Here is a 20,350-nt window from a genome sequence, read left to right as displayed (position 1 = left end):
TGAGATTATGGCCAAGCTTAAAGCACTTAAAGGGACAGTCAACACCAGAATTTTTGTTGTTTAAAAAGATAGATAATCCCTTTATTACCCATTCCCCAGTTTTGCATAACCAACACAGTTATATTAATACACTTTTTACTGCTGTGACTATCTTGTATCTAAGCATCTTCTGACCGCCCCTAATCACATGACTTTTAGTTATTATCTATTGACTTGCAGTTTAGCCAATTAGTGCAGTGCCTGCCACAACTCACGGGCGTGATCACAATGCTATCTATATGGTTTACCTGAACTACTCTCCCCTGCTGTGAAAAGCAAATACAAAAGCATGTGATTAGAGGCGGCCTTCAAGGGCTTAGAAATTATCATATGAGCCTTTCTAGGTTTGCTCTCAACTAGAATACCAAGAGAACAAAGCAAAATTGTTGATAAAAGTAAATTGGAAAGTTGTTTAAAATTACATGCCCTATTTGAAAAATAAGTTTTTTGGGGCCTTGACTGTCCCTTTAAGCTAGCTAATGCATTTGTTTCTGATGCCGTTGTACATTTAACCAAACTAACGGCTAAGAACTCCGGATTCGCCATCCAGGCGCGCAGAGCGCTATGGCTTAAATCCTGGTCAGCTGACGTGACTTCTAAATCTAAATTGCTTAATATTCCTTTCAAAGGGCAGACCTTATTCGGGCCCGGCTTGAAAGAAATTATTGCTGACATTACTGGGGGTAAGTGTCATACTCTTCCTCAGGACAGGGCCAAGTCAAAGGCCAAACAGTCTAATTTTCGTGCCTTTCGTAATTTCAAGGCAGGAGCAGCATCAACTTCCTCCGCTCCAAAACAGGAAGGACCTGTTGCTCGTTACAGACAGGGCTGGAAAACTAACCAGTCCTGGAACAAGGGCAAGCAGGCCAGAAAGCCTTCTTCTGCCCCTAAGACAGCATGAAGAGAGGGCCCCCTATCCGGAAATGGATCTAGTGGGGGGCAGACTATCTCTCTTCACCCAGGCTTGGGCAAGAGATGTCCAGGATCCCTGGGCGTTGGATATCATATCTCAGGGATATCTTCTGGACTTCAAAGCATCTCCTCCACAAGGGAGATTTCATCTTTCAAGGTTATCAGCAAACCAAATAAAGAAAGAGGCATTTCTACGCTGTGTGCAAGACCTCTTAGTATTGGGGGTGATCCACCCAGTTCCGCGGACGGAACAAGGGCAAGGGTTTTACTCGAATCTGTTTGTGGTTCCCAAGAAAGAGGGAACCTTCAGACCAATCTTGGACCTAAAAATCCTAAACAAATTCCTAAGAGTTCCATCATTCAAAATGGAAACTATTCGAACCATCCTACTCATGATCCAAGAGGGTCAATACATGACCACGGTAGACTTAAAGGATGCCTACCTTCATATACCGATTCACAAAGATCATTATCGGTACCTAAGATTTGCCTTTCTAGACAGGCATTACCAGTTTGTAGCTCTTCCCTTCGGGTTGGCTACGGCCCCGAGAATCTTTACAAAGGTTCTGGGCTCACTTCTGGGGGTTCTAAGACCGCGAGGCATAGCGGTGGCTCCGTATCTAGACGACATCCTGATACAGGCGTCAAGCTTTCAAATGGCCAAGTCTCATACAGAGATAGTTCTGGCATTTCTGAGGTCGCATGGGTGGAAGGTGAACGTGGAAAAGAGTTCTCTATCACCACTCACAAGAGTCTCCTTCCTAGGGACTCTTATAGATTCTGTAGAGATGAAAATTTACCTGACGGAGTCCAGGTTATCAAAACTTCTAAATGCTTGCCGTGTCCTTCATTCCATTCCACGCCCGTCAGTGGCTCAGTGCATGGAAGTAATCGGCTTAATGGTAGCGGCAATAGACAAGATTCTCTTCTCTGGTGGCTTTCTCGTGTCCATCTGTCCAAGGGTATGACCTTTCGCAGGCCAGATTGGACGATTGTAACAGATGCCAGCCTTCTAGGTTGGGGCGCAGTCTGGAACTCCCTGAAGGCTCAGGGATCGTGGACTCAGGAGGAGAAACTCCTCCCAATAAATATTCTAGAACAAAGATAAGCAGGGTCTCCAGCACTTTATCAAACAGACTTTATTTGAACACAAATAGCGACGTTTCTGTGTCACAACACCTTATTCATGCTTGGTAATTGTATACAGGCCTTTTGCATCTTTAAATACCCAAATTTTGGCGCCCTCTCAGATTGTTGTATGGAGAGGGCTCCCTCTAGTGGCCTAATGTTATACATACATCCACATAACTTATATACAAGTTGAATTGGTTAATATAAATATATTACTAAATCCCAAAAAATACATAGAATTTCACTAAAAAGAATGCATAATCTATAAGAAAATTTCATTTAACTACAGTTTATATATTACCTAAATAAATTTAATGAACCATTTTATGAACACTTTATGGAAAATTAAAATACATAGAAAAATTTTATACAAAAATTTATAAACAATTAAAAACAAGGGAAGGGCCTGAAAATACAGCAAGGATTCTAGGTGATAAATAATTAATCGGGCTGAAGATACTTAAAGAGAGATTCAGAAAAAACAGCTTAAATCAAATTCCCTGTTAAGACCCTTGGGATGCATACTATCTAATTTATGCACCCACCACATCTCTTTGTTTTAATAGACGTTCCCTATCCATGCCTCTTCTGTTTGGGGGGATATGGTCTATTACTTGCCACCTGAGTTGGCTAATGTGATGGCCTTTCTCTAGAAAATGGTTGGATATAGAGCTGCAACAACTAATCGTCATAATCGATGACAACTATTTTCATAATCGATTATTAACGAATCTCATAATCGATTAATCGGTTTGCAATTAGTTGGTCTGTGCACAACACCAGCTGCTTCACTCCAATGAACTCCTGCATATGGTATTCTGTTTTATGGTTATGTCCTTAGCCTAAAGGACGTCTAAAGATGTCTACTTTTCACTTTTTCAGGACAGTATACATTTACAACTACCCCTGGCTTATGTGCAACCCAGATATAATAGTCATCATTTGGATTGTTTATATTAAATCTGGTGATTTGGAACTATGCTTTTCATGATATAGTGCCAAGCTTGTTGTTTACACCTTGCCCCTAGATTGATGGGAGTTATTTAAATTGATGTGCACTATTATCTGTTTGCACAATTATTAGGGTATTGCTTGTTATTGCTGATTATATGTACTGTATAAATAAATGTGTAAGGCTTTGTGCTGTTAATGATATACAGTCCTTGGCGCTTTTGATTTTTTATTGTTTTTTTATATTTTTAATAAATTGTGATAATATGTACCAGATTCAACCTTTATAAGTATATCTTCGTTATTTTTAGAGCAGACTAGATATTTCCCCTAACCTTATAGCTGGTTATTTACCATTGCATATAGATATTCAAGATATTTTTATGTTAGAATGAAGTCAAGGGTTACTTTATTGAGAGGCCCCTTGCCAAGGTGGAAAACACTTAGCATTGGTGAAGAGCTAACAATTATAAATATCCCATTTTGGTGAAATTGGCAAAACCCTACTTATACACCTCAACAGCCTTTTTTTCTCTGCTGCAGGAAATATAGCTGCAAACAGAGAACCAGCCTTAGCCAGAAGCATGTGGACATGTTGAGATGTTTGTATTTGAATGCAAAGTTTCTGAAAGAGTAAATAACAGAATGTTATTAACAGTGATAGTCTAACTCTTTCCAGTTCTACCTCTTTTCAAACAGTTTGTGGTTTTGTTTAATTATAAAACTGTGCTCTGCTGCTTAAAAATTGAAGAAACAGTTGTGTTAATGTAAAGTTTTATAAATGATAGTGAAAGACAGCACCTATTTTCCTTCTGGGGCACGGGAAAAGGGTTAGCAAGACCCCAATGTGTATCCAAAAAAAGTTTTCTTCCAGCCACCAGTTAAACTTTAAAAAGACCTTTATTCATTTCTTACAGGGTCCATCATATCAACAACGTTTCAAACCTATGGACATGATTAAGAACCTGGCATAGGTTTGAAACGTTGTTGATATGATGGACCCTGTAAGAAATGAATAAAGGTCTTTTTAAAGTTTAACTGGTGGCTGGAAGAAAACTTTTTTGAATGTAAAGTTTTAGTCTGAAGTTTATATTTGTAACACTCATTATGTGGATTTTATTTAAAACATAGAAAACTATTATTGATTCTCTTTTTATCCGATTAGTCGATTAATCGAAAAAATAATCGGCCAATTAATAGATTATGAAAATAATCGTTAGTTGCAGCCCTAGTTGGATACAGGGGCATCCCTGTTCTTGCATCTAATGTTGGACCTATGTTGACCAATACGGTCTTTCACCTTGCGGGTGGTCTCACCTATATAGATGCAAAAACAGGGACACTTGATCAAATATACCACATAGGTGGTCTCACAGGTATAATACCCCTTGATAGAAAACTTTTTTCCACTTTGGGGATGATGAAAGAATGCTCCTTTTATCACTGAATGGCAACTCATACAACCAAGACAGGGAAAAGTTCCCATGTTTTTCTTACCCAACAACTGTTGTCTATTTTGTCTGGTGGGGCCTATATCTGTTCTCACCAAGTGGTCCCTAAGGCTTTTTACTCTCTTGTCTCTTTGGGAGTTCTTTCTTTAATTTTATCCAAAGAGCCTATAGTATCATCTAGGAGTTTTTTAGGGTATCCTCTGTCAGTGAACTTTTTGGACATTTCATTAAACCTTATCCCCCTTGTCTCCTCATCATCGACAATCCTGTTAACCCTTAATAATTGGCTCCTAGGAAGGGAATTTACCAATGGCCTGGGGTGGAAGCTATTAAATTGCAATATGCTGTTTCTGTCTGTCTTTTTTCTATACAGATCAAATTCTAAGTGATGACCCTTCTTGAGAACTAGCGTGTCCAGGAAGGATATAGATTCCTCACTGACACTCACTGTGAAGAAAAGGTCCCTTACTTCAGAATTTAAATCCTGAACAAATTGTGTAAGGGACTCAACGTCGCCCCACCATACGCCAAAAATATCGTCTATATATCTCCACCATACGGCTCCATATTGTTTAAATAACTGATTTTTATAGACGATACTCTCCTCAAACTCGCACATGAAGAGGTTGGCGTATGATGGGGCGACGTTAGAGCCCATGGCTGTACCCCTCACCTGGACATACCAGCTGTCCTGAAAGATAATTTAATTCCAATAAAGGACAATACGTAACAAGTCCTCAAAAAAAATGATACTTCAATCTCATTATACCTCCTGTTCACCATCAATGTTTTTTTTATTATGGATATACCAGTTTCATGTTTTATGGATGTGTATAAACTACGTACATCCATGGTGAACAGGAGGTATTTGTCACTAGGGAATACCAAATCCCTTGCCTTCTGCAAAAAATTATTGGTGTCTTGTATGTAGCTTGACATCCTAGTGACTTCAGGCTGCAAGATCTTATCCAAAAATTTGGAAATATTTGTAAATACCGACTCAACTGAGGAGACAATAGGTCTCCCCGGAGGTCTCTGTTTGTCCTTGTGGACTTTTGGGACAGTATAAAAGACTTCCCTGCAGTGGCTTATATGTATTTATATCACTCAATTGTGAGAGGGCTTCGTTCACATAGTATCCTTTATCTAGCAAAACCATTGCTCCACCTTTATCAGCCCCCTTAAAGATGATGTTTTTATTACCTTTTAACTCCTTCAGTATCATATTTTCACCCTTAGCAAAATTAGTCAAATTGACACGTTCATTTTTATGCCACATAGTAGTATGTTTTTTATTTTTGTATTCATCACGTAACTTTTTAACCCCTTGTTGTATTATGTTAACAAATGTATTGACACTACTATTATTAACATTGGGGTTAAAAGAACTTTTTTTTGCTAAGACCTAACTTTTTTAGAGAAAATTCCGGAGTCTGGGCTTGACTATCTACCAAATAATGTTCATTGCTGAACCAGACTAAGTTTGATATTGCGGTATAGTCTTTGCAAATCTTTTTCCAGCTCGAAAAAGTCTGTCATGGAAAGGGCAAAAAGAGAGTCCTCTATTGAGCATCGTATTTTCCTTTTCATTTAATGCATATTCTGACGTATTTATTACTATATCATTATCTCCCTCCACAAGTGTGGAACATGTCTGGCTGTCCTTAATAACAGATATAGAGTTGCTTACTTCTTTGGCGCTTTCTTCCGGTTGGATCTGCGGATCAAGTTTCCCCTTGTAGCGGCGATGTTTCCTGCCGCCCCGGTGGACCCGATGCTGCACTCGCTGTTGCTTGATCCTAAAGGGGATGAACCATATGACGTGTTGGATACGTCATCATGCTGTTCTCTTCTTGTCGGCCTGTGCCTACGTCTGCCCCTGGGTCCTGACGCTCCCCGGTTGCTATAGTTACCGGATCTCCAGCGGTATACTCGACCCAGGCGGTAATCCTCTTTGTCACGGATGAACTTTGCCCTTTTTGTTTCCTTAATGGCTTTCTGTTCCTCCGCAATCTTAGTGGCAATCCTTTTCTCCATCTCTTGAAATTCATCATTGGACAAACAGGTCTGTAACTCATCCTTGCATTTTTTTATGTTCACCTCCTGCGACTCCATCTCGGTCTGTAAGCATTCCACCGTCCATACGATTAAATCGTATGAACACTTATTCAGAATAGCCTCGAACTTATCGCAATAGATTTTGTTGTTTCTTAATAGAGTTTTGTTTTTTTATATAGATTTAGTATTGGGCTAGTTTTATATCTTGATTCATTCTTGTGGCTTTATACATTGTTTGAATTTATGTTGGTATTTTTATATGGATCAAATGATTTTATGAATTATAATATAGCTATATATATCTATTTTTATACAGCTAAATGCATTTAATACTTGTTTAGATATGTTGCTATTTTAGTGTAGTTATATATGTGTGAGCCTTTTTTAACCACTAGTGCCCATATAATCCAAGTAATCTGTCAGATACGAGTGTATTAGGATATATGTGGTAAAAAGGTAAATCCCTTCCTGAGAGGAAGTATGTCAGAGGTGTGTGTATAAATTGCAGTCCTACAGGTAGTTTGTTAGGTTGTATTTTCATATACCCCTGAAGAAGTCTGCCCGTGTGCAGAGGAAACGCGTAGGGTAACTAACTCCTACCATCAAAGTGTTTAGGACTGCTGCCCTTTTGAGTTTCTCTTTGGCACCTGCCGTATTTGACAGGAAGTGGGTCTCTTGGTGCTGCTGGTCGGCGTCTGAGGTGTTCCCGCTGAGATTTGCTACAGGCGAAAGACAACTAGCCAGAGGGCATTACCGCTCATACATTACTGTCATCTTGTAAGTGTGCTATTTTCTGTGTGTGTCATTTACCTGAATAAACGCTGCTGTGATTCGTGGATGCGCTGTTTTCTTCTTGTCATTTCTTATACAGCTTGCTGCAACGGGATACACATAGCTGGAGTTCCGTGATTCATCAGCTGCTCCTGTAAGGATCCTTCAGCATATATTCCATCAGACCAACTGGACATTACCACGTCGGATTTGCCGTGTATGCACATTTACTGAACAAACTTTGCCTCCATCTGGTTCAGCTAAGTTAACACACCAATCCTGCTACAATCAGTCTATATGCTTTTTGTGTGACTTAAACCAGCTACGGTTTTTGGGACTGTTTTATTTTGGGACTGTTGTATTTTCACATATCTGTTGTGTACGTCGGTGATTGTATTTATGTCCCATATGTTTATACTATAGGGGAGTGGTTGTGTGTCTTCTGAGAAACAGATATTAGATACACCCCGTTTTTACGTTTTTACTTTTTGATTATTTTTTTAAAGGGGAAGTTCTACGGGTGCCCCACCTGATTCAGTGTAGCACTGTCATTTTCTCCTGTTTTTGCTTAATAGAGTGGGGCGAGTATTCATTCGTAGCCCTCTGGGAATTCTTTTAACACGATAGTGTTCTGCTAACGTGTTAGCATGCCGTTCCCATTTCATTTGTTTAAGTTGCATAGCTTCATATTCCTTGCCACTTGTTTCACCTGGTACAGTCCTTAGGTAATCTCTGGTACCTTTCATCAATGCTGTAATTCTGGCCGCCTCTATGTCAGTGTATGCAAACATAATGCTACCATCTGTTTTCTGTGTCTCGTTGCCTTCAGAAGGCATGTTGCTCCTCATATGCACAGTATCCCAGCAGCTACAAGTGACAAAGTCCAGAAAGGGAACAGCACATGGGAGTGAAGAATGTGCACGGTAGACCTAGGGCGCTGCCAAGCCCAAATACACATGAACAAAGATAAGCAGGGTCTCCAGCACTTTATCAGACAGACTTTATTTGAACACAAATAGCGACGTTTCGGTGTCACAACACCTTATTCATGCTTGGTAATTGTATACAGGCCTTTTGCATCTTTAAATACCCAAATTTTGGCGCCCTCTCAGATTGTTGTATGGAGAGGGCTCCCTCTAGTGGCCTAATGTTATACATACATCCACATAACTTATATACAAGTTGAATTAGTTAATATAAATATATTACTAAATCCCAAAAAAGGCAAAAGGCAAGCAATTACCAAGCATGAATAAGGTGTTGTGACACCGAAACGTCGCTATTTGTGTTCAAATAAAGTCTGTCTGATAAAGTGCTGGAGACCCTGCTTATCTTTGTTAATGTGTATTTGGGCTTGGCAGCGCCCTAGGTCTACCGTGCACATTCTTCACTCCCATGTGCTGTTCCCTTTCTGGACTTTGTCACTTGTAGCTGCTGGGATACTGTGCATATGAGGAGCAACATGCCTTCTGAAGGCAACGAGACACAGAAAACAGATGGTAGCATTATGTTTGCATACCGGGTGAAACAAGTGGCAAGGAATATGAAGCTATGCAACTTAAACAAATGAAATGGGAACTGCATGCTAACACGTTAGCAGAATACTATCGTGTTAAAAGAATTCCCAGAGGGCTACGAATGAATACTCGCCCCACTCTATTAAGCAACAACAAAATCTATTGCGATAAGATCAAGGCTATTCTGAATAAGTGTTCATACGATTTAATCGCATGGATGGTGGAATGCTTACAGACGGAGATGGAGTCGCAGGAGGTGAACATAAAAAAATGCAAGGATGAGTTACAGACCTGTTTGTCCAATGATGAATTTCAAGAGATGGAGAAAAGGATCGCCACTAAGATTGCGGAGGAACAGAAAGCCATTAAGGAAACAAAAAGGGCAAAGTTCATCCGTGACGAAGAGGATTACCGCCTGGGTCGAGTATACCGCTGGAGATCCGGTAACTATAGCAACCGGGGAGCGTCAGGACCCAGGGGCAGACGTAGGCACAGGCCGACAAGAAGAGAACAGCATGATGACGTATCAAACACGTCAGATGGTTCATCACGTGGTTCATCCCCTTTAGGATCGAGCAACAGCGAGTGCAGCATCGGGTCCACCGGGGCGGCAGGAAACATCGCCGCTACAAGGGGAAACTCGATCCGCAGATCCAACCGGAAGAAAGCGCCAAAGAAGTAAGCAACTCTATATCTGTTAAGGACAGCCAGACATGTTCCACACTTGTGGGGGGAGATAATGATATAGTAATATATACGTCAGAATATGCATTAAATGAAAAGTAAAATACGATGCTCAATAGAGGACTCTTTTTGCCCTTTCCATGACACAGACTTTTTCGAGCTGGAAAAAGATTTGCAAAGACTATACCGCAATATCAAACTTAGTCTGGTTCAGCAATGAACATTATTTGGTAGATAGTCAAGCCCAGACTCCGGAATTGTCTCTAAAAAAGTTAGGTCTTAGCAAAAAAAGTTCTTTTAACCCCAATGTTAATAATAGTAGTGTCAATACATTTGTTAACATAATACAACAAGGGGTTAAAAAGTTACGTGATGAATACAAAAATAAAAAACATACTACTATGTGGCATAAAAATGAACGTGTCAATTTGACTAATTTTGCTAAGGGTGAAAATATGATACTGAAGGAGTTAAAAGGTAATAAAAACATCATCTTTAAGGGGGCTGATAAAGGTGGAGCAATGGTTTTGCTAGATAAAGGATACTATGTGAACGAAGCCCTCTCACAATTGAGTGATATAAATACATATAAGCCACTGCAGGGAAATCCTTTAGGTAATATACAGAAGGAGATAAATGTAGTTGTACAGAGAGCCCTGAGTCAAGGCATTATTGATAGAAAGCTATCTGAGTATTTGTGTACTGTAAACCCTAGGACACCTGTCTTTTATACTGTCCCAAAAGTCCACAAGGACAAACAGAGACCTCCGGGGAGACCTATTGTCTCCTCAGTTGAGTCGGTATTTACAAATATTTCCAAATTTTTGGATAAGATCTTGCAGCCTGAAGTCACTAGGATGTCAAGTTACATACAAGACACCAATCATTTTTTTGCAGAAGGCAAGGGATTTGGTATTCCCTAGTGACAAATACCTCCTGTTCACCATGGATGTACGTAGTTTATACACATCCATAAAACATGAAACTGGTATATCCATAATAAAAAAAACATTGATGGTGAACAGGAGGTATAATGAGATTGAAGTATCATTTTTTTGAGGACTTGTTACGTATTGTCCTTTATTGGAATTACTTTATCTTTCAGGACAGCTGGTATGTCCAGGTGAGGGGTACAGCCATGGGCTCTAACGTCGCCCCATCATACGCCAACCTCTTCATGTGCGAGTTTGAGAAGAGTATCGTCTATAAAAATCAGTTATTTAAACAATATGGAGCCGTATGGTGGAGATATATAGACGATATTTTTGGCGTATGGTGGGGCGACGTTGAGTCCCTTACACAATTTGTTCAGGATTTAAATTCTGAAGTAAGGGACCTTTTCTTCACAGTGAGTGTCAGTGAGGAATCTATACCCTTCCTGGACACGCTAGTTCTCAAGAAGGGTCATCACTTAGAATTTGATCTGTATAGAAAAGAGACAGACAGAAACAGCATATTGCAATTTAATAGCTTCCACCCCAGGCCATTGGTAAATTCCCTTCCTAGGAGCCAATTATTAAGGGTTAACAGGATTGTCGATGATGATGAGGAGACAAGGGGGATAAGGTTTAATGAAATGTCCAAAAAGTTCACTGACAGAGGATACCCTAAAAAACTCCTAGATGATACTATAGGCTCTTTGGATAAAATTAAAGAAAGAACTCCCAAAGAAAATAGACTGGTGTTTGTCAGTCAATACAATCCATTGAGTGACAAAATATCTAGGCTGATTCGGAAAAACTGGTATATACTCAAGGAATGCAATTCTAATGTAGCTCAGTTCCAAGAGCCTCCCATTATGGCACACAAGAGAGTAAAAAGCCTTAGGGACCACTTGGTGAGAACAGATATAGGCCCCACCAGACAAAATAGACAACAGTTGTTGGGTAAGAAAAACATGGGAACTTTTCCCTGTCTTGGTTGTATGAGTTGCCATTCAGTGATAAAAGGAACATTCTTTCATCATCCCCAAAGTGGAAAAAAGTTTTCTATCAAGGGGTATTATACCTGTGAGACCACCTATGTGGTATATTTGATCAAGTGTTCCTGTTCTTGCATCTATATAGGTGAGACCACCCGCAAGGTGAAAGACCGTATTGGTCAACATAGGTCCAACATTAGATGCAAGAACAGGGATGCCCCTGTATCCAACCATTTTCTAGAGAAAGGCCACCACATTAGCCAACTCAGGTGGCAAGTAATAGACCATATCCCCCCAAACAGAAGAGTCATGGATAGGGAACGTCTATTAAAACAAAGAGATGTGGTGGGTGCATAAATTAGATAGTATGCATCCCAAGGGTCTTAACAGGGAATTTGATTTAAGCTGTTTTTTCTGAATCTCTCTTTAAGTATCTTCAGCCCGATTAATTATTTATCACCTAGAATCCTTGCTGTATTTTCAGGCCCTTCCCTTGTTTTTAATTGTTTATAAATTTTTGTATAAAATTTTTCTATGTATTTTAATTTTCCATAAAGTGTTCATAAAATGGTTCATTCAATTTATTTAGGTAATATATAAACTGTAGTTAAATGAAATTTTCTTATAGATTATGCATTCTTTTTAGTGAAATTCTATGTATTTTTTGGGATTTAGTAATATATTTATATTAATTCAACTTGTATATGTTATGTGGATGTATGTATAACATTAGGCCACTAGAGGGAGCCCTCTCCATACAACAATCTGAGAGGGCGCCAAAATTTGGGTATTTAAAGATGCAAAAGGCCTGTATACAATTACCAAGCATGAATAAGGTGTTGTGACACCGAAACGTCGCTATTTGTGTTCAAATAAAGTCTGTTTGATAAAGTGCTGGAGACCCTGCTTATCTTTGTTCATGTGTATTAGGGCTTGGCAGCGCCCTAGGTCTACCGTGCACATTCTTCACTCCCATGTGCTGTTCCCTTTCTGGACTTAATAAATATTCTAGAGTTAAGAGCAATATTCAATGCTCTTCTAGCTTGGCCTCAGTTAGCAACACTGAGGTTCATCAGATTTCAGTCGGACAACATCACGACTGTGGCTTACATAAACCATCAAGGGGGAACCAGGAGTTCCCTAGCGATGTTAGAAGTCTCAAAGATAATTCGCTGGGCAGAGTCTCACTCTTTCCACCTGTCAGCGATCCACATCCCAGGCGTAGAGAACTGGGAGGCGGATTTTCTAAGTCGTCAGACTTTTCATCCGGGGGAGTGGGAACTCCATCCGGAGGTGTTTACTCAACTGGTCCATCGTTGGGGCAAACCAGAACTGGATCTCATGGCGTCTCGCCAGAACGCCAAGCTTCCTTGTTACGGATCCAGGTCCAGGGACCTGGGAGCGGTGCTGATAGATGCTCTGACAGCCCCTTGGGTCTTCAACATGGCTTATGTGTTTCCACCATTCCCGATGCTTCCTCGACTGATTGCCAGGATCAAACAGGAAAGAGCATCAGTGATTCTGATAGCGCCTGCGCGGCCACGCAGAACCTGGTATGCAGACCTAGTGGACATGTCGTCCTGTCCACCATGGTCTCTGCCTCTGAGGCAGGACCTTCTAATTCAGGGTCCTTTCAATCATCCAAATCTAATTTCTCTGAGACTGACTGCATGGAGATTGAACGCTTGATTCTATCAAAGCGTGGCTTCTCGGAGTCGGTTATTGATACCTTAATGCAGGCTCGGAAACCTGTTACTAGAAAAATTTACCATAAGATATGGCGTAAATATTTATACTGGTGCGAATCCAAGAGTTACTCATGGAGTAAGGTTAGGATTCCTAGGATATTGCCTTTTCTACAAGAAGGTTTAGAAAAGGGCTTATCTGCTAGTCTGGCAGAAGTTCAAGACGTTCAGGCCTTTGGTCAGGCTTTGGCTAGGATTAGGCCTGTGTTTAAGACTGTTGCTCCGCCGTGGAGTTTAAACTTAGTTCTTAAAGTTCTTCAAGGTGTTCCGTTTGAACCCCTTCATTCCATTGATATTAAGCTGTTATCTTGGAAAGTTCTGTTTTTGATGGCTATTTCCTCGGCTCGAAGAGTCTCTAAGTTATCTGCCTTACATTGTGATTCTCCTTATCTGATTTTCCATTCAGACAAGGTAGTTCTGCGTACTAAACCTGGATTCTTACCTAAGGTAGTTTCTAACAGGAATATCAATCAAGAGATTGTTGTTCCATCACTGTGTCCTAACCCTTCTTCAAAGAAGGAACGACTCTTGCATAATCTGGACGTAGTCCATGCCCTGAAGTTCTATTTGCAGGCAACTAAAGATTTTCGTCAAACTTCTTCCCTGTTTGTCGTTTACTCTGGACAGAGGAGAGGTCAAAAAGCTTCGGCTACCTCTCTCTCCTTTTGGCTTCGTAGCATAATACGCTTAGCCTATGAGACTGCTGGACAGCAGCCTCCTGAAAAAGTTACAGCTCATTCCACTAGAGCTGTGGCTTCCACCTGGGCCTTTACGAATGAGGCCTCTGAACAGATTTGCAAGGCTGAAACTTGGTCTTCACTTCACACTTTTTCATAATTTTACAAATTTGACACTTTTGCTTCTTCGGAGGCTGTTTTTGGGGGAGAGGTTCTACAGGCAGTGATTCCCTCCTTTTAAAGTTCCTGCCTTGTCCCTCCCATCATCAGTGTACTTTAGCTTTGGTATTGGTATCCCATAAGTAATGGATGACCCTTGAACTGAATACACTTAACAAGAGAAAACATAATTTATGCTTACCTGATAAATTTATTTCTCTTGTAGTGTATGCAGTCCACGGCCCGCCCTGTCTTTTAAGGCAGATCTAAATGTTTAATTCAAACTACAGTCACCACTGCACCCTATGGTTTCTCCTTTCTTGTCTTGTTTCAGTCGAATGACTGGATATGACGTGTGAGGGGAGGAGCTATATAGCAGCTCTGCTTGGGTGATCCTCTTGCAACTTCCTGTTGGGAAGGAGATATAATCCCATAAGTAATGGATGACCCGTGAACTGAATACACTACAAGAGAAATAAATTTATCAGGTAAGCATAAATTATGTTTTCTCCAAGAAGGATTGGAGAAAGGATTGTCGGCTAGTTCCTTAAAGGGACAAATTTCTGCGCTATCCTTTTGCACAAGCGTCTGGTGGATGCCCCAGACGTTCAGGCATTTTGTCAGGCTTTAGTTAGAATCAAGCCTATGTTTAAACCTGTTGCTCCACCTTGGAGCTTAAATTTGGCTCTTAAAGTTCTTCAGGGGGTTCCGTTTGAACCTCTTCATTCCATAGATATCAAACTTTTTTCTTGGGAAGTTCTTTTTTTGGTAGCTATTTCCTCGGCTCGTAGAGTTTCCGAGTTATCTGCCTTACAATGTGTTTCTCCTTATCTGATCTTCCATGCAGATAAGGTAGTGCCAAACCTGGGTTTTTACCTAAGGTGGTATCTAATAAGAATATCAATCAAGAGATTGTTGTTTGTTGTCTACTCTGGACAGAGGAGAGGTCAAAAGGCTTCGGCAACCTCTTTCTTTTTGGCTAAGAAGCATAATCCGCTTAGCCTATGAGACTGCTGGCCAGCAGCCTCCAGAAAGGATTACAGCTCATTCTACTAGAGCTGTGGCTTCCACATGGGCCTTTAAAAATGAGGCTTCTGTTGAACAGATTTGCAAGGCGGCGACTTGCTCTTCGCTTCATACTTTTTCGAAATTCTACAAATTTGATACTTTTGCTTCTTCGGAGGCTATTTTTGGGAGAAAGGTCTTGCAGGCAGTGGTACCTTCCGTTTAAGTACCTGCCTTGTCCCTCCCTTCATCCGTGTAGTTTAGCTTTGGTATTGGTATCCCACAAGTAATGGCTGATCCGTGGACTGGATACACCTTACAAGAGAAAACATAATTTATGCTTACCTGATAATTGTATTTCTCTTGTGGTGTATCCAGTCCACGACCCGCCCTGTCATTTTAAGGCAGGTATTTTTTAATTTTAAACTACAGTCACCGCTGCACCCTATGGTTTCTCCTTTCTCTGCTTGTTTTCGGTCGAATGACTGGATATGGTAGTGAGGGGAGGAGCTATATAGACAGCTCTGCTGTTGGTGTCCTCTTGCAACTTCCTGTTGGGAATGAGAATATCCCACAAGTAATGGATGATCCGTGGACTGGATACACCACAAGAGAAATAAATTTATCAGGTAAGCATAAATTATGTTTTTCACTTTACAGCGGGGCTCCGGTCCCTAACCCGCTGTATGAGCGGGGTATACCTGTATGCATTTTGTGATTGGCTGATGGTTGTCACATGATGCAACTGGAAGGGAAACATTGAATATTTTCAGAAAAAAATGTTTTACTCGTGTGAATAGCAAACTAAGAGTTTTTACATTGTACATTTATTAGTGGTCCTTTTAAGGAAAACGTACACAGTACACCTAGAGCACATCGCTGCTTTGAAGAGAAAATCGCTTAATTTTCTACAATGACATCCCAGATCACATGTTCTGCCTTGGGCTCTTCACAAAGTTCTAACCTATTTATTTATTTTTATTATTATTTTTTTGCAGTTTTTGACCGTCAAAAAACAGCAGTGAGTGACAAACATTCAGCTTTATTTTCTTGTACTTGTTTATCTTGCAGGAGGAAATTGCAAAGAAGTCCAACTACGAGGCCATTTTCAATTCTACAATAAATGAGAACTTGTGATCATTCCTGGAATGCAGCAGAACTGCACTTTTTTTTACCGATATCTTAAAGCAATTTTATATTTCCTCGCTACAGTCTTGCAATGTAGTTTTTTTGTGTAGTTGTTGTTTTTCTCTCTCCCTGTATTACTGTAAAATATTGTGTGGGGGGGGGCGTTCAGGGAAGTTACAAGTGCCGTTGTAAATAGCAGAAATTTTATTGCAAATGTCGTTTTTTTGGGGGGGTTCTATAAATGTTTTCTTATTTATGTCCTTGCATGCTGTAAAGGAAAGACATGTGTGAAACCAGGTGTCTGCCTTTTAAGTAATCCAACACACTTTATGGATGCTGTGAAGATGGATTTTTCATACCAAAGCAGTGTAATATTTGAATATTCAATTTAGCAATAAAGCACAAAAATGAACTGAATGTGTTTTTTATATTTATTTTATTAAGTACATTGTATTTTGAGATGTGCAATATGGGTTTTGTACACTTATGTATATTTACCAAAGCAAGAGGCAATATGTAGTTACATTTAAAAGGTATAATTTGTCAATTTTAAATGGGCATTTTGAGTGCTAACAAAAAGTGTGTTTATATTGCCCCAGTATCCTTTTAAAAATGTGTTTCTTTCATGTAATTAGCAAGAGTCCATGAGCTAGTGACGTATGGGATATACATTCCTACCAGGAGGGGCAAAGTTTCCCAAACCTCAAAATGCCTATAAATACACCCCTCACCACACCCACAATTCAGTTTTTACAAACTTTGCCTCCTATGGAGGTGGTGAGTGAAGTAAGTTTGTGCTAGATTCTACGTTGATATGCGCTCCGCAGCAAGTTGGAGCCCGGTTTTCCTCTCAGCGTGCAGTGAATGTCAGAGGGATGTGAGGAGAGTATTGCCTATTTTGAATGCAGTGATCTCCTTCTACGGGGTCTATTTCATAGGTTCTCTGTTATCGGTCGTAGAGATTCATCTCTTACCTCCCTTTTCAGATCGACGATATACTCTTATTTATATACCATTACCTCTGCTGATTTTCGTTTCAGTACTGGTTTGGCTTTCTACAGACATGTAGATGAGTGTCCTGGGGTAAGTAAATCTTATTTTCTGTGACACTCTAAGCTATGGTTGGGCACTTTATTTATAAAGTTCTAAATATATGTATTCAAACATTTGCCTTGACTCAGGATGTTCAACATTCCTTATTTTCAGACAGTCAGTTTCATATTTGGGATAATGCATTTGAATCAATCATTTTTTCTTACCTTAAAAATTTGACTCTTTTTTTCCCTGTGGGCTGTTAGGCTCGCGGGGGCAGAAAATGCTTCATTTTATTGCGTCATTCTTGGCGCGGACTTTTTTGGCGCAAAAAATCTTTTCTGTTTCCGGCGTCATACGTGTCGCTGGAAGTTGCGTAATTTTTTACGTCCTTTTGCGCCAAAAATGTCGGCGTTCCGGATGTGGCGTCATTTTTTGCGCCAAAAAGCATTTAGGCGCCAAATAATGTGGGCGTCTTATTTGGCGCTAAAAAATATGGGCGTCACTTTTGTCTCCACATTATTTCAGTCTCATTTTTTCTTTGCTTCTGGTTACTAGAAGCTTGTTTATTGGCATTTTTTCCCATTCCTGAAACTGTCATTTAAGGAATTTGATCAATTTTGCTTTATATGTTGTTTTTTCTCTTACATATTGCAAGATGTCTCACGTTGCATCTGAGTCAGAAGATACTTCAGGAAAATCGCTGTCTAGTGCTGGAACTACCAAAGCTAATTGTATCTGCTGTAAACTTTTGGTAGCTATTCCTCCGGCTGTTGTTTGTATTAATTGTCATGACAAACTTGTTAATGCAGATAATATTTCCTTTAGTAATGTACCATTGCCTGTTGCAGTTCCTTCAACATCTAAGGTGCAGAATGTTCCTGATAACATAAGAGATTTTGTTTCTGAATCCATCAAGAAGGCTATGTCTGTTATTTCTCCTTCTAGTAAACATAAAAAATCTTTTAAAACTTCTCTCTCTACAGATGAATTTTTAAATGAACATCATCATTCTGATTCTGATGACTCTTCTGGTTCAGAGGATTCTGTCTCAGAGATTGATGCTGATAAATCTTCATATTTATTTAAAATGGAATTTATTCGTTCTTTACTTAAAGAAGTACTAATTGCTTTAGAAATAGAGGATTCTGGCCCTCTTGATACTAATTCTAAACGTTTAGATAAGGTATTTAAATCTCCTGTGGTTATTCCAGAAGTTTTTCCTGTTCCTAATGCTATTTCTGAAGTAATTTCCAGAGAATGGGATAAATTGGGTAATTCATTTACTCCTTCTAAACGTTTTAAGCAATTATATCCTGTGCCGTCTGACAGATTAGAATTTTGGGACAAAATCCCTAGAGTTGATGGGGCTATTTCTACCCTTGCTAAACGTACTACTATTCCTACGTCAGATGGTACTTCGTTTAAGGATCCTTTAGATAGGAAAATTAAATCCTTTCTAAGAAAAGCTTATCTGTGTTCAGGTAATCTTCTTAGACCTGCTATATCATTGGCTGATGTTGCTGCAGCTTCAACTTTTTGGTTGGAGACTTTAGCGCAACAAGTAACAGATCATGATTCTCATAATATTATTATTCTTCTTCAGCATGCTAATAATTTTATCTGTGATGCCATTTTTGATATTATCAGAGTTGTCAGGTTTATGTCTCTAGCTATTTTAGCTAGAAGAGCTTTATGGCTTAAAACTTGGAATGCTGATATGGCTTCTAAATCAACTCTACTTTCCATTTCTTTCCAGGGTAACAAATTATTTGGTTCTCAGTTGGATTCTATTATCTCAACTGTTACTGGTGGGAAAGGAACTTTTTTACCACAGGATAAAAAATCTAAGGGTAAAAACAGGGCTAATAATCGTTTTCGTTCCATTCGTTTCAACAAAGAACAAAAGCCTGATCCTTCATCCTCAGGAGCAGTTTGAAAACCATCTCCAGTCTGGAATAAATCCAAGCCTTCTAGAAAGGCAAAGCCTGCTTCTAAGTCCACATGAAGGTGCGGCCCTCATTCCAGCTCAGCTGGTAGGGGGCAGGTTACGTTTTTTCAAAGAAATTTGGATCAATTCTGTTCACAATCTTTGGATTCAGAACATTGTTTCAGAAGGGTACAGAATTGGTTTCAAGATGAGACCTCCTGCAAAGAGATTTTTTCTTTCCCGTGTCCCAGTAAATCCAGTGAAAGCTCAAGCATTTCTGAATTGTGTTTCAGATCTAGAGTTGGCTGGAGTAATTATGCCAGTTCCAGTTCTGGAACAGGGGATGGGATTTTATTCAAATCTCCATTGTACCAAAGAAGGAGAATTCCTTCAGACCAGTTCTGGATCTAAAAATATTGAATCGTTATGTAAGGATACCAACGTTCAAAATGGTAACTGTAAGGACTATCTTGCCTTTTGTTCAGCAAGGGCATTATATGTCCACAATAGATTTACAGGATGCATATCTGCATTTTCCGATTCATCCAGATCATTATCAGTTCCTGAGATTCTCTTTTCTGGACAAGCATTACCAGTTTGTGGCTCTGCCGTTTGGCCTAGCTACAGCTCCAAGAATTTTTACAAAGGTTCTCGGTGCCCTTCTGTCTGTAATCAAAGAACAGGGTATTGTGGTATTTCCTTATTTGGATGATATCTTGGTACTTGCTTAGTCTTTACATTTAGCAGAATCTCATACGAATCGACTTGTGTTGTTTCTTCAAGATCATGGTTGGAGGATCAATTCACCAAAAAGTTCATTGATTCCTCAGACAAGGGTAACCTTTCTGGGTTTCCAGATAGATTCAGTGTCCATGACTCTGTCTTTAACAGACAAGAGACGTCTAAAATTGATTTCAGCTTGTCGAAACCTTCAGTCACAATCATTCCCTTCGGTAGCCTTATGCATGGAAATTCTAGGTCTTATGACTGCTGCATCGGACGCGATCCCCTTTGCTCGTTTTCACATGCGACCTCTTCAGCTCTGTATGCTGAATCAATGGTGCAAGGATTACACAAAGATATCTCAATTAATATCTTTAAAACCGATTGTACGACACTCTCTAACGTGGTGGACAGATCACCATTGTTTAATTCAGGGGGCTTCTTTTGTGCTTCCGACCTGGACTGTAATTTCAACAGATGCAAGTCTCACAGGTTGGGGAGCTGTGTGGGGATCTC

At 39.8% G+C, this 20,350-nt stretch overlaps 1 protein-coding gene across 2 annotated transcripts in view; it reads left to right on the top strand.

Moving 5' to 3' along the window:
- LOC128649814 (protein regulator of cytokinesis 1) overlaps window positions 1-16,561 on the top strand; it is a 281,224-nt gene extending 264,663 nt beyond the window's left edge. For both annotated transcript variants that reach the window (XM_053703289.1, XM_053703288.1), the window contains one exon: window positions 16,093-16,561. In XM_053703289.1, the coding sequence (XP_053559264.1) occupies window positions 16,093-16,158 (66 nt within the window). In that variant the 3' untranslated portion in view covers window positions 16,159-16,561. The remainder of the gene's footprint in view (window positions 1-16,092) is intronic.
- Window positions 16,562-20,350: the final 3,789 nt, after the last annotated feature.

Source organism: Bombina bombina, chromosome 2 (genome assembly GCF_027579735.1).
Source record: "Bombina bombina isolate aBomBom1 chromosome 2, aBomBom1.pri, whole genome shotgun sequence".
Lineage (NCBI taxonomy): Eukaryota > Metazoa > Chordata > Amphibia > Anura > Bombinatoridae > Bombina > Bombina bombina.
This window is presented reverse-complemented; position numbering and strand designations above follow the sequence as displayed.